This window comes from Anastrepha obliqua, chromosome 4, assembly GCF_027943255.1.
Source record: "Anastrepha obliqua isolate idAnaObli1 chromosome 4, idAnaObli1_1.0, whole genome shotgun sequence".
Classification (NCBI taxonomy): Eukaryota; Metazoa; Arthropoda; class Insecta; order Diptera; family Tephritidae; genus Anastrepha; species Anastrepha obliqua.
Genome location: NC_072895.1, coordinates 112,091,405 through 112,107,410, shown reverse-complemented (window position 1 = coordinate 112,107,410; position 16,006 = coordinate 112,091,405). Strand labels below are relative to the sequence as shown.

At 31.6% G+C, this 16,006-nt stretch overlaps 1 protein-coding gene across 3 annotated transcripts in view; it reads right to left on the bottom strand.

Annotated features, from left to right (window-relative positions):
* Positions 1-8,802: 8,802 nt before the first annotated feature.
* The window catches only part of LOC129244796 (ell-associated factor Eaf), a 67,467-nt gene continuing 60,263 nt past the window's right edge, over positions 8,803-16,006 (bottom strand). For all 3 annotated transcript variants that reach the window (XM_054882642.1, XM_054882640.1, XM_054882641.1), the window contains exons 5-9: positions 13,817-13,953; positions 13,563-13,650; positions 13,112-13,494; positions 12,660-13,030; positions 8,803-10,159 (exon numbers count right to left, since the gene is read on the bottom strand). In XM_054882642.1, coding sequence (XP_054738617.1) covers positions 9,806-10,159; positions 12,660-13,030; positions 13,112-13,494; positions 13,563-13,650; positions 13,817-13,953 — 1,333 coding nt within the window. In that variant the 3' untranslated portion in view covers positions 8,803-9,805. The remainder of the gene's footprint in view (positions 10,160-12,659; positions 13,031-13,111; positions 13,495-13,562; positions 13,651-13,816; positions 13,954-16,006) is intronic.

The following is a 16,006-nucleotide window of genomic DNA, read 5'->3' as shown; positions in this document are numbered from 1 at the left end:
TTTTTGACTAAGTTATGAGCATTAAAAAAAAAAATTCTTATATAATGAAAAAAAAAAAATCCATTTTGAGCCGAAAAACAAAAGTGCCGATAAATCTTGAAAAACATTTTTTCGGGTAAACAAAAAAATACGTGTCTCATTATTTTGACCAGAGAGCCACGTATTTGAGTTACATCGAGATCGAAGAACATGTCCCGAATAGCCCGGTTGAATTGAAATGGAAAGAATCAATAGTAATGAAAACAAAACTAGTAAAATGTCACAATTTCACGAATAAAAAATACTAATAATGTAATATGAATAACATTAGAAACATAAGCTTAAAAAAACTCAAAAACCCATTTTCAAAAGTGCACCATTTTGTTATTTTTCAAAAAAAATTTTCCCATTGTAGCATCTGCCCGAATGACGGGTCTACAGAATAATAATCAGTTTAACTTTTTCTACTAAAGGGTGGTTACATTTCAAGGGCCGATGTTGAATGTGAACCACACCTAAACGTCAAGTTTTTTTCTGCATTTAATTTGACATTTTTCAATTTCAGACTAACTCAATTTGAACCATGAAAATATACACAATCGAGCAACGCGTTAAAGTTATTCAGGCTTATTTTGAAAACGGGCATATCGCGCACTTCATCTTCAGTGATGAGACACATTTTCACCTCAGTGGATTCGTCAATAAGCAGAATTGCCGCATTTGGGCGAATGATAATCCAAGAGTGATTGCCGAAAATCATTGGGCCGTAGTTTTTCCAAAATGAGACCGGTCAGGCAGTTACTGTGAATAGTGTTTGCTATCGTGAGATGATAACGAACTTTTTATGGCCCGAATTGGAAGATATGGATGTGGACGATATGTGGTTTCAACAGGACGGTGCCACTTCTCACACAGCTAACGAAACAATGGCTCTTTCGCGCGAAAAATTTGATGACCGAATAATCTCACGTCGCGGCGATGTCAATTGGCCGCCAAGATCATGTGATTTGACACCGTTGGACTTCTTTCTTCGGGGTTATTTGAAAGAAAAGATAAACGTCAGCCAGTTGCAATTCAAGAGCTAAAGGATGAGATAATTCGGCACATTAACGGCATAGAACCTCAATTATGCCTCAGCGTCATAGAATATTTGGACCATCGGATGGAGGTGTGCCGCTGAGGTCGCGGCGACCATTTGACCGATATTTTGTTTCATACGTAATTGAGAAATACCAATATTATCATAATAAGGAGAAATGAAAATGATTTCCTAAAAGAATTGCATTTTATTCAAAACACCGGCCCTTGAAACTTAACCACCCTTACAAAAAAATATTGCAAAAAAAAAAACAAATTGTTTTTGTATACTATTTGATGTCAATAATAACATACTATAAAATCAAAACGATCGCATTTTATTTTCTTAAAAAAACAAAATCCTAAAAAATATCTATAAAAAATAAGTATTTGACCAGACTACTACCTTAAAAAAATAGAATTAAATAAATTAAATTGATATAGCTGAACTATCACAAAAGAAAAATTCGGCTGAATTTTCAATACTATTTTGTTAATGAATTATTGGTTGCGGAGAAATATATTTAAAAATATATAATATATAATTTCAGCTAATATTAAAAAACTAGCGACTAAATTAAATTAATAAAAAGCTGTAAAACAAAAGCAAAAAAATTATTGCTTGAAAAAGTTTTCGAAAAGTACGAAACAATTATAAATTTTGTCTTATAATTAAAAAAAAAATAAATTAATTAAATCAAACACAAAAACGTAGATCCGATACAGTTGGATTTCCATTAAAAGGACAGATCCCTGTTAAATTTCGAAAAAAAATTTTTTTTTCATGAAATATTAATATAATCCTTTAATATGTCACAACATTTTTAGAACATAAATTTAAGTATTTCTTATATTATAGATTGTCAACCGTGACGACTCTATTTTTTGCGTTCGAGCGCTGGGAGAGGTTGAATTTTCATGTGTTCAAACTTTATACGCGTTTTTCTCAAAACTATATTTTTTCGAATTGGCGTACACGACAACACACATCGTTTTTATGATATTACTTTCTATGTGAATTTACAAGTTTTCGAAAATTTTCGATAAAAGAATTTTTTCAAAGCAAAAATAGTAGGGAAGTTCGCCCCAAAATTCATTTTTTTTAAGCATCTTATTCGCCCGATTTTTTTCCATTTATTGTTAATTCATATAAAAATTTTGACATTAATAAACAAAAAATGTATTCAGGTCACTGACGCCGATGCTACAATGCCCGCGGATTGAGAAGGTCCGCTGCGACCTTCTTGAAAGAATTGAGTGTACATCCTCCATTTTAAATGATTGAAATAAATAAAAAAAATTTTATATTATTTTAATGTATAAATAAACTGTATGCCAATTTTGAAAAAAATATATTGACTTCTTCATTTTAAATAATTTTAATGAAACTCAGGGAAATATGGCCGTTAACAGGTATCTATCCCCTTAACGAAATCAACGCAAAACTGAGTCTTGTCGAGGCCCCATGCTCCCGAGAGAAGTGAGCAAGAAAAAAAATAAAATTTGAGCTAATATTAAACAAACTAAATTAAATTAGCAGAAAGCATTAAAAAAAAAATTATTGCTAGAAAAACTTTTCGAAAAGTACGAAAAAAAAGTACAAACTTTCTCTTAAATTAATTAAAACAATCACAAAAACGTAGATCCGATACAGTAGGATTTTCATTAATTTTTCTCAATTATTTTTTTTTAATAAATTGTGGTTTACAGAAAATATAATAAAGCAGAAGAACAGTGTTTTAGTTATTATGAACTAGCAACATATCTAAATTCACTTAGTAAAAAATAAATTGAAAAATACAATCCTTAAATAAATAAATAAACATTTAAAGTAAAATTTAAGCAAAATAACAAAGGGTTTTAACCTACCTTTTGCCTGAGAAGAAATGAAAAAGTAAAGAATTTCCTAATTAGTGAGACAAATACAAATAATAATTATTGAAAATCGGCCGCCGTAGCCGAATGAGTTGGTGCGTGACTACAATTCTGAACTCAGAGAGAACGTAGGTACGAATCTCGGTGAAGCACCAAAATTAAGAAAAACATTTTTCTAATAGCGGTCGCTCCTCGGCAGGCAATGGCAAACCTCCGAGTGTATTTCTGCCATGAAAAAGCTCCTCATAAAAATATCTGCCGTTCGAAGTCGGCTTAAAACTGTAGGTCCCTCCATTTGTGGAACAACATCAAGACGCACATCACAAATAGGAGGAGGAGCTCGGCCAAACACCCAGAAAGGGTATGCGCGCCATATATCCTCTATAAATAATAATAATAATAAACCAAGCGAAACGAATTAAGTGCATGAGAAAATCATATGACTGGAAAACGAACAAAAATCAAAATCGAAAAATATTACAACGAAGAAAAAATACACACCTATTTACATACATATGCAATAAGAAACAAAGTCCAACATTATTTTTTATTAAAAATACATAAATACAATTATTATACGCTATTAATTTAAAATATGTGTGTATCACTTGATAAAAATAAAACAAACTCCTTTTATTCACTTACGTATTGCAATAAATTTACATACAAGGACATATTCATACATACATATATATATGTCAAATGGATCATTTCTATGTATGCTTTTTGCATTTTTATTCATTTTTTTTGTTTTGCATTTTTCGACTTAAGATTATTAGAAAGTCAATTCAATAGTTAGTAATTAGACTAAGGAAGGTAGCGTGACAGACAAACAAAAAAATATGATCATTAATAACAATTGATTTTTGTAATAAAAATTTATTATTATTTTTCGCTTTATGTAAATTCATATATTCTTCTGCTAAAAAATTATGTAACAAAACAAGTAATGTCTTTATGAGTTTGTTTTTTCTCGTAACAAATTACAAAATAATAATAATATTAACCAGCAGTTAATAGCAAAATTATAACTTATGTAATTATATTACTAATATTAAAGATTTATTAAAATTTAAATAATAAATTTAAAATCGAAAACATAATTTTGCATAGAATTGGCTAAAGTTTTGGCGTGTGAACAGAGCATAAGAGAGCTAAAAGAGCTAAGAATGGCAAATTTATGCTGGGTGAACCAAAACTTTTTTTGAAAATAAGTCCCAAATAAAAATTACAATTAGAAAATACTAAAAAAATATATGTATATAAATTAACAGCATTCTTTTCTAACTAAATAGAATAGTTGTTGTATGTGAATAGCGCACTTAGTGAGGGTTCTGCGTCTGTATATGAGCGCACACATGCACGCACACAATTTGCAACTCTCCTCTCTCAACTGCTTAAAGCAAAAAAAATGTATACAAAAAATACAAATTAACTATTTGCAGCTATTTTATTGTGTATATGTATGTGTAACAGCGCAGTTTTATTTTTATTTTATTTTTACAACTTTCACACAGTTGAAATGGCAACATTAGTTTAAAAAAAAAAAAGAAAAAAACTTGTTTTATTCAATAAATTGCTATTTACCTCCTGTACCTGTTAAGTGAGCTAAGTGCTATGGTGAGCTATGCGACAATGAAACTGCCTAGAAATATGCTAAGCAAATAGAATTGCATGCCAAATAGTTATCTATCATATAAAGAAACAGTTACTGAGAGTGTGCTTTTTTTTGGCGTTCCGCAGTCGCTCAAAACAGCACGAAAAATGTTACTTTTGTCAGTTCTCCGCAATCGAGAGCGACGAGAGACTATTTTATTGTATTTATTTATTTAATATATGAAAAATAACAATCAATTATTATTTTACAATAAAAGGGGCACTAGCTGCCTGGGCTTACGGCTCACTGCTCAGAGAGTATATTGTATTTCTACACCCCAAGAGCAACCAAACTTGTTTTTTTTGTGAGTTTGTGAAAACTAAAAAAAGTTTTCAATTATTCTATCGTGTTTACCACACGAAGAAGGCGAAGTTATTATAAATTTGTAAATTGTATCGCCTTGCATGTTCCAATTGTCGGAAATCGCCGGAAATTGAGATTCATCTTTTCCAATACGCAAAACTATTTTGAGGTATGCGGCAATTTGCTTCAAACAAGAAAATTCGTTTTGCATTTCCACGGCAAATTTGGAACAATTTCTTCCTTCGTAGTCACAGACGTACACTCATTTGCCTAGTAATCAAAGAAGCAGTAGATATTGCCCTTTCAATGCAAGTTTAATCCTACTTTTGGTTAATTGTGAGGTTAAATTTAGAATAAAGACGCACAATAATTAAACTAGCACTGAAAAGCTGACTTTACCTACTCATACTCAGTGAGCTAAAACTAAGGACACGGTGACTTTCCATAATTCCTATGAAATTTTAAATTTCCGCTTTACATAAATGTGCGTCTGAATTCTAATTCAAATTTAATAATTTTTTGATTTTAGTTGCATGAATGAGCGAAAATTTCTAATTTTAATTCAGAAATTTGACATTTTAAATTTCCGCTTTAAATGTGCGTATGAATTTTCATTCAAATTTCATGATTTTACTTCCACGAATGGTTTGAATTCTGAAATTTCATATGGATCGATACAAAAACTTGAAATTTTAAATTTAACACAAAATTCGAGCATTTTTCAACTAGCTTTTTTCTTAATTTTTGAGAAATCTGTAGACACTACTTTTGAATAAATTACTTGTGTACTTTTCGCGCAAAATATATCCAGGGTGGCGCAAAATTAATCATCCAAGTTCGTTTTTGAAAAAAATTGTTACTAATATAAATAAAAAAGCATTGGGCGCATAATTAATCACCTATAGGAAGGTTTATAAATTTGCAAATTTCATATTTGACACTTGTGAACTGGACAGCTGCAACATACAGACAGACAAGCAATGGAGCTCGTAAAAGTCAAATTAAAGATGTTGATTTTGCGCCCACATGTATTGTATTCTCATAAAGTTGGATGATGCAATTGAAAGTGAACTTTTTGAATTATCGAAATTAACTATTTTTCTTTGTATGAGAAAAAAATGAAAATAACTATTTTTCTTTTTATGAAATAAATCATAAAATCTAAAACTATTAATTTGAAAGCCTTCAAAATATAATAGTTTTCCAAAATATAAAACTTCAAATCCTTATTCATATTCATATTCTTTGAATTTCATTTATGAACGTCCGGTAAAGGCATAAAAGTGCGTAAAGGGTAAATATCATTTATGACTACTGAAACTTGGCTAAGCGACCTTCACATGCAAAGCAGGTTTCATACATTACTCATACTGAAAATATTTGGTTTTGAGATTGTATGATACAGTTTTTTAAAGCATTAAAAGTTTCTTGAATTTAAATGGAATCTTGAAATTTTATGAAACTCTGGGAATCAGCGCATTCTTCCTATGGTTTTTGGTGGCCTATCTATTTTGCATTGCTTTATATTGGTACATTTCTCTTCTTTGCGTATTTTTAATTTAAATTTAAGCTTTTAAGATTTGGCAATGAAATTTGACAACGAATACACCAATGCAGAAATTACATAAATTTATTTTTGCCATTTTGTTTTAAATGTTGCTTCAACTAAACAGTTTCATTGTCTCTAAAATACCAATTTTTTCCATTGCAAATATTTTGTTCTTAAAAAATATGATAATTTAAAATGTTTGTAATTCTACATATAACAATTGCAAATATTCTAGGAAAATTGGAATAATTTCATTTTGATGAGTGAACTATGCATTAAATCAAATTCCATTAAATAAATAAAAATTATAATATTTCGCACTAAATTAAATGCCACCTTACAAGTAAAGGAGAACAAACTAAGGCATTGAGTAAACGTATACAATACTCGTAAACAGTTCAAATAAACAGGGCTATGCAGTTCTAGTTCTTTTGTATTATTAAGAAACTTGCTTCGTTCCTTTTTTTCTAATTATCAAAGGCAAAGAGAAAGCATGCAAAAAAAAATTGCTTACAAAAAATTTCAAGCTAAACAAAAATTACACCAACAAAAATAAAAGAGCATAACTTGAACTACCCCAACGGGAGGCAAAAGCAATTTGTCAGTAATGCTTTTTCTCCTACTCTCTGCTCTCTTTTTTTTGCTTTGCGGTAAGTGCAAAAATCTACTTTCGACTTTTCAATATTCATTTTAAGGCAATTATTAAAATAATGGATAAAAAAAAATACAATAAGGATACAAAAGATTAAACTAGATTTTACTACAAATCGTAAAAAAATATGAGTTGAGATTAAAGAATAAATTTTCATTAAAGACTTTTTAATACAATAAATTTTTAGCCAATTATTACTAAATCAAATATTTTTTAATTGCGGTTAGCACTTAATTGGAAGGTCATTTCAAGATTTTTTCGAAATTCAGTTAGATTTAAAAAAAAAAAAGCAAAATTATAAAAAAAGAACCAATATATTATATCGGTTTCTTTTTAATAACTACATACTTATTTAAAATTCAAGCACGACTTCGTGGCTTGAAAGATGAGGAACGATTTTTTTCTTAGATTTTTCGTGTTTCAGTTAGTTTTTCAAAAAATTCAGCGTCATAGAGGTAAACCCGGCACTTTGAACGTAAAACAAATGGTGATGGCGGTGTTCAGAGCGTCCTTACTTCAACTGCGACTCACACGTTATAATTAATGTGATTGCAGTCCGGGCTTAAGGGTGGTCACAAAAATAAAAATTATAATAAAAACAAAAAATTATAATAATAAAATAATAAAAAAAATAAAAATAATATAATAATAAAATAAAAATAACAAAATAATAATTAAAAATAGTAAAAAAAAAAATAATAATTAAAAATAGTATAAAAAATAATAATGAAAAATATTAAAAATAAAATAAAATAATAATTAAAAATTATAATTAAAAATATTAAAAACATTTTAATAAAAAAAAACAATTCTCTTATTTAAATATCAGTAAAATTTTGATTTAAAATTGTTTTAACTGATGTTGAAAATTCGAAAGCAGATTCCAATGCATCGAACGTTTGCCCCTCGCAAGCACTATATTCAAGGCATCGACTAAGTGTAAAAGTTATCAATGGTAAGAAATGATTTTGATGTGGGCACTAAAAATATTTTAAAACTAAAATTCATGCACTTTACAAAATCTCTGCTTTAGCCCACTATGTATCTCACTTGTTTCATTAGACATACATATATAGGGTTTTCCAATAAGGGCGGGTCGAAAAAAAAATTTTTTTTATTTGGTATTACTTGGAAGGCGCATGCATGCCATTAGGTATGGAAGATGAGACACCATTAAAATGTGCGCCGCGATTGCGCATGGTGGCACGGATTCGAGAGCTCAAATTTTCAATGGATCTGTTCCAAATGTGCGACTAAAATTGACCAATGAATATTGGTTATGTTGCCTTTGAGAAGAAAGGTCGATTACAGCTTATTGGCATAAAACTGCGACTGCAGAGGACATCACAAAATAAAGTTTAGGGGAGTGGAATTGCATGATTTAGATGGCCAATTGAAGTTAATAATAAAGGAATGCCCTATCTTTCATAAAAAAGCTGTGTAAGTTCCACGTGCTGCTGCTCAATCGTTAACTAGTCATGGAAATTTGGGAAATTCGGCAACTGTGGCTGCATGATGTACAACAGATTCATATAATATATAATTGGCGCGTATGCCCTTTTTGGGTGTTTGGCCGAACTCCTCCTCCTATTTGTGGCGTGCGTCTTGATGTTGTTGGACAACAGATTTGACGCCACTAAAAAACCAAAGCCGCCGCCAAACAAATATGTTAACATCGAGCTATCCCCATTAGAAAACTCTATATATCTATTAAGTATGTGCATACATACATATATATGCACGTATTTCACTAAAGTGCGTTTATTTGCCATTTTATTTATATATATATAGTTTTTTTATTGTTTTGTAGTTTATAAATCTCTTTTCAATAATGTTTCACAGTTGCTGATTGCGTATGTGCTGTTAATTGTTTTCGTTTTACATTTTTCACTTATTCTCGCACAATTTCGTATTTAATGTTCTCCATATCTCATTTCATAATTTAACTAAACTTACTTATTTAATACAAAAATGAGTGACAAAAATTATTTAAATATACAAATTGGCAATTTCTTTCGTTTGTATTTATTTGTTTATGCTATTTTGCTATTTTTCGTCTTCAACTATTCTATTTTATGTTTTCGCTTCCTCCAGCACACTTTTGTGTTGCTAGTTTATAGTATGCGTAGACTTAAAGTTTTGGATTTACTAATTTCATGAATGCTTTATCACTTAAAGCGTTGCTTTCTTTCTACAAAAAATGTTCGCCTCCTTCTTCTATTTTTTCTGTTTTTGTTTTTATTTTTGTTTTATTTACTTAGTACATACATATTCTTTTGAGTTTTTTAAATTTTTCTAGTATTAAATTCTCCTTTTTACCCCTCCCGTACATCACTTTCAATGTTTTCTTTATGCTTACATAACAACAGGAAAATTATAAAAACAATTTCAGCGAGTTAAATCCTACAACAAAGGAGTAAAACGTTGCAAGCGACTCATCATAAATTTTAATTCAAATTGAAATCAAATAATAAAAATAATATTAATTTATTAAAACTTCCTAAAACTCCTAGAACTCCTTTGTTTGCCTAAATTACTATGCTATGTACATAGCATAAATACATACACATTAGATACACTAACACATAGCGAAACAAACAATTTAAAAAATAGCAGAAACATATTTCTATGTGTAGTGTTGTGTACGACGTTTTTGTTGTTCTCACATATGTACTTATGTAAAAGTAGCGCGTATATGTATATGTATATTCTACTAATCATCGTCATCGGAAGAATTTGAGGACAATTGCAGATCGTTCTGCAGCAAATCACTTGTAAATGCACCATTGTTATTGTTGTGGCTATTCATATTGTTATTGCTATTGGACGCATAGCCAGACGAATGGGGATTACGACTGTGTTGTGACGCTGCTGCAGGCATTGGTGGAAGCGCTGACATCAAATTCGGCAGCTGATGCATTTGATGCTGTGGCTGTTGTTGGTGATGAGTTTGGAGATTATCAGCGCCAACCTCATCGTCGCTGCTATCCTCAGAATCACTGCCACTATCACTACCGCTTGAATCGGAGCCAGAACTCGAACTGGATGAACTAAGGCCGCGAATTTGCTGGAAGAGAGAAAGGTTACATTGGTTAGTTTTAGTTTTATTAAAGAAAACAAAAATAAAAAAAAAAATGTTATTTTGATTATAAAAAAAAAAAATTGGAACAAAATAAATAACATCTATACTATAAAGGTGAGTCTCTGTACGTTGTCCGCGCATCACTACGAAACGACAACACCAAATGACGTAAAAATTTTTATACATTCATATTTTCACCCAATGAAGGTTATAGGCATGTTTTTATGATGGAACTCCCTTCCCACAGCCCCCAGGCCGCGCCCCCACTCTCATTCGTCACTAATTTTTTTTTTTTTCATTTATTTTATACATCTGTCCTTTGACATTAAGTATGTTGTTTAACAATTTGGTCAGGATTTATATACATCGCTTAATGGCCAGTGCCAAAAGCGATAAAATAATCGTTACTAATAATCGAACATTTGCTTAAATTTAATCTAAAAAATCTTAGTTTTTCCTATTTCCCACTATTTATAGCACACTATAGACTTCATAATCCGCATAAGCTGTTCAACTATGACCCAAATGCAAAGGTCAAAAACGGTTTGAGATAGAAAATTAATAAAAATAATTTTGCTTGATATTTTTCTGATTGATTGTTTTGATTTTATTCAACGAGGCATAGCAACGGATCCGGGTATTATAATATTATGGTTATTATATTAATAAAAAATTATTTTCTATGAAATTATTGTTGGTAATTCTTTTATATACATATCCTAAATCCCTCAAAACTACTCCTACGCGAACGGGGCCGCGGGGTAAAGCTAGTAATAAATAAAATACATAAAAAAAGCTTGATTACAATTCAACACTAGCACAGTCACTAGCAAAATTGCATTAAACAAAATAAAAGAAACATATTTTAAACTAAAAATCAAGCAGTTTGATTTTTTATATGAAATCTTCTACTGGTGGTAGCTTAAATTTATAATCACAAGTGCTAACGTTGTTTTTGTTGTTGTTATAATCACAAGTGCTAATGTTTGTTGCCCTGTCAGTGTAGTGTAAATCACCGGTCCTCTTCGTCTAGCTCATTTAACGGTAGGCCCAGAAAACTTGCTGTTTCGACAGGTTGGGTCTAGAGGGAGAGGGGTGTTAGGTGCGTGGGTTTGATGGGGCATATGTTTAGTATGTCGAGGTCAATTCTGGATAGATAGGAGTTTAGTCAGCTACAGTATCCAGAACGTAATCACAAGCCCTGTATAGTGTACTGCACCCCCGCACCCCACAAGCGCTAATCGCCTAAGTCGACTCAAGAAAGAGCTCAGTTACATGTGCTATCAAATTCTATTAACAAAACAATTTGAACACTTGACGACAAATGTTTTCTTTTAACGTATAAAATTAATAATCCACTTTTTTGTTTTTGAATAACTTTTTTACTAAATAAAAAAAATGATTTGGAGTGATGGAAATCTTTATTTACATATATCGTATAGCGCTGCATTGCTTGCCCGTTTCCAACTGTTAAATATGATTGGCATACAACGCCATTCGCAAAAAAATGCACCTTCCGATAGGGCGATTAATTTTGCGCCACCTTGTAAAATCATTATTGATTTTTTTTATTTCTTTTTAAACTTTGTTTTTATTTAATTTTTTTTAATTCTTATTTAAATGTTTTTTAATTTTTTTTTTTAGTTTTTTTATTATTTTTTAGTTTTATTTTTTTTTTTTTATTTTATTTTTTATTTTTGTTTCTTTTAATTGTTTTCTTTTTTTTAATTTTTTTTTAATTTTTTTTTAATTTTTTTTTAATTTTTTTTAAATTTTTTTTTTAATTTCTTTTATCTTTTTTTTATCTCATGCATAATTTCCGGCTTAGGTGGATATTTCAAGCAGAATTCTATCAAAATTTAAAATTTTTTCCACATTTTCTCAAAACCTGCAATTTTGGCATTATCAAAAATTTCGTGGTGTTTTCAAAACGCAACTGCGATTGGCATAATTTTTTATGTTTAATTTTTCTCAATTCGAAAAATATAGAGATATGAATTTAGAAGCTGAATGAATACAATCGTCTTTGGGATATTTCATACCAGTATCGACCCCGACATATCCAGCCCATCTGCGTCAAGTGAAGGTACCCCGCTCATGACACTAACTACCTATTCACGCGCCCACAAAACAGCTTCTAAAATACTAATAAACAACGAAATCTACCCGAGAAAAAATTTTTAACACTATTGGGAATATTTCGAGCTTTTCCAGTATGGTGAACTTTGGTGTCTCACAGCACGCCACATGAGCTTACAAATTTTATATGCTATTTTTAATTTTCTTAACAAACTCTGAGCCCTAATGAAATAATGCCACATCGAGGGTTGGGCATAGTGCACTAAATAATTAATGCAATAAGCGGATAGTTCAAACACTGAAAAACTGAAGATTTAGTGCTAATGAAACCCTTATTTTAACTACCACTAAAAATGTGTGGAAGTGCAAAATGCCCAACCCTGGCACACATCCCATCCGTTCTCACCTGCTCTAGCTGCGCCGCCGCATTGGCCATGGCCGCATCGCTGTCGTGTGGCGATGACAAGCCTGCCATATGTTGTTGTTCTTGATGTTGGTAGTGGTGGTGCTGCTGCTGCTGTTGCGCCTGATGATGCTGCTGGTGCATGTGATTGTTGCCACTATGATTGCCCATTGATAGATTATTGTTATTGTGATAACCACCAAGGCCACCATTCGACATATGAGCTGAGGATGTGGAGTTTGAGGAGTACATGCGATTGTTGTTTGATTGTTGTTGCAGCTGCTGTTGCTGCTGCTGCATCTGCTGCTGGTGTTGTTGATAATGATTTTGTTGTTGCCTTTGTTGTTGCTGCGCGAAGTTTTGTGGCGAGGAAGCTAATAAAAAAAAAAAAATTTATTGTTGTAATTGAATATTTTTCGAACTATTAATCATTTTTTTCTTAGTTTTCAACATACTTCGTTGTTCCATGCGGTTATGCTTCGTTTGCTTGCCATGACTCGGCGCCGTCGCCATCGGGTTTGCAGACGCCGCTGAGCTAAGGTTATTGTGCCGTTTCTGATTGTTGCGATGCGATTGCTTGGACTGTTTAGTCGACGAGGGATGCGGATGTTGTTGTTGCTGTTGGTACTGCTGCTGCTGGTGCATGGGATATTCATGCGCCGAATTGTTATGGCTCGAAGCCGAGGATGATGAAGAAATATTCGACGGGTCATTACCACTACCACCGTGCGCTTGACTATTACCAGCAGCGGAGGAGAAACCAAACATGCCATCATCGTCGTCATCGCAGATCATTGGAATGCTAGGTAGCGTGGCTTGTGCATTGTGCGCGTTCCAGCTGCAGAAAAAATAAATAAACAAATAATTATTGTCTCATTTTAATTAAATATATTTCGTAATACTCACGCCGGAGCTGACTGTGGACTTTTGTGAATGGATGGTGGTGCAGACGGTGAAGCTGAAGCGGATGGCGAATTTCTTGGCTTAAAATCAACTGGGATAAAATATAAATTGGTAATATTAGAATAGCGAAAAAAATAGATATATATTACAATGTAAAAACAGTATAAATAATATTATAATATATGTGCATACACACATACATACATATCTGAACCGAAAAATTTCGCATACGATTTAAAATTCGTTTTTGCACTTACTTATATTATTCCGACGACTCCCTGTGGACACTTTCGTCTTCGATGTGATGCGCATGGTGCTATTTTCTAGTTTTTGCTGAGGCGCTACAACGTTCGCGCCGGCCGCTATCGCACTTGGCTTGTTTGTCATCTCACTCCTGAAAACGAAGTGAATAAAAAGTTTTATTTATGTTATTATTCGTTTATGTAAAAATGTTATTGTTATGCAAGCTTTTATAAAAAAAAATATATATATTATAATATATATTTATATATATATATTAATGTGAATTAATGAAATTAGAAAAATATAATACAGTTTAGGATTAGGGTATGCAGCTATGATGCAAAAATCGTGGTGTAATTTACAGTCCCCTTCAAAACGATAGCACCTCAACATTTGGTCAGTTTTGAATATTTTTTTTTTTATTTGGAATGCCTAACAAAACCCATATACATAAATACAAATTTCAATTTTTATATAAAAATTAAAAAAATTTCACAAATTTCATTTTTCATCATAATTGCACGAATTTTAACCCTTTGGGAGCGAAGCCGCTCGACGGGCGAGCGTCGCTGAGGACGAGATGTATTGGTGTGCGCAGTAAAGAAAATAAATACGTTGAACGTTATAAAAACTAAGGCTTTATTTAACACAAGAAAAAATGTTTCATAAAATCAAAAAGTATTTATAAACAAACTGCTATCACTGCTAAAGTTGAAATGCCTGAGTAAATTCTTTATTGCATGGATTTCACTTCCACTTGACGAAGTAACGCCGAAATCTTTAAAGTAATATTCGTCAGAACTGTCACTATCTAACGTATCATCTCTAGATCGCCTAGCCATCGTGCGTGGGATAAAATATAAAATATATAAAAAACCTGCTGGGTTCTCTGGCAGTGGCACTGAGAGACTGAATGGAAGAGTTGAAATTCATTTTGACCATACATTGCACGGGGAATGCTGCTGGAGTGACAGTCCTTGGCCGGATATAAATCCGGGTCGTTTCGGTAACGTAGAACCGACTGTCATGGAAACTACTCTACCGTCGTCTCACATCGTAAGTTTACATTATAAGGAAGATAAGACTTCATCGCTAATGGCGCCTGATGTCTTTGAATGAAAACGTGAATCTTTTACTACACATATGCGTATCTTATTGCTCAGAACGACAGACCTCGCGTTCGTTGTAGCTACGAACTAATTTGGGCGGCTATATGCCGACACTCGTCCCCAAAGGGTTAATTAGAATTTCTAGAAAAATGTTTGCTACGCAATTTTATAGCCATAAAGTGCAAATTTTATAGCCATAAAGTGCAAGTTTAAAAAATTCCGTTGATTTGTTATAATTTTTTAGCTGACTTTAGCTTTCTTCCATATAGAGAATAAATTATTCATACAAAGTGCATAACACCGTCAGCTAAAAAAAATTATAAAAATCAACGATGTTTAAATTTAGTAAGCTATAAAACTGCTTACCAAAAATTTTCATAGAAATTCGAACGACGAAAACCGTGCAATTGTGATGAAAATTTCATGCAATTTTTCTAATTTTGGTTTGAAATTTAATTTTGTTCCTTTTTAATTTGAAGAAATTAGGTTTATACGGTTTTTGTTAGACAATTTAAAACAAAAAAAAAGAAAAAAAAAAAAAGCAAACCTGTCACAAGTGGTTAAAATGTTGAGGTACTATCATTTTGTTGCGCGCTGTGTGTATATATTATATGTATGTAAGTCAAAGCTATTCAAATAAAGTCAAAAATCGAAAATCAGCTAGTTTATTATTGTTTTTTAATGGAATATTTTTTTTGTTTGAGCATAGTATCTTTTTCTAGATTATTACCATTTCTATTATTTTTATTTTAATTGAATACTTTTTTTAGTTGTTGCTTATTATCTTTTTTGTTTTTTTTTTTTTTAATTTTAATTTTTTAATTTTCTTATTTCATCATTTCTCTTGTTTTTTAGTTGTTGCTTTTTTTAGATTTTTTTTATCCTAGCCTAATCCATCCATCGCGGCCGCCGTAGCCGAATAGGTTGGTGCGTGACTACCATTCGCAATTCACAGAGAGAACGTCGGTTCGAATCTTGGTGAAACACCAAAATTAAGAAAAACATTTTTCTAATAGCGGTCGCCCCTCGGCAGGCAATGGCAAACCTCCGAGTGTATTTCTGCCATGAAAAAGCTCCTTATAAAAAATATCTGCC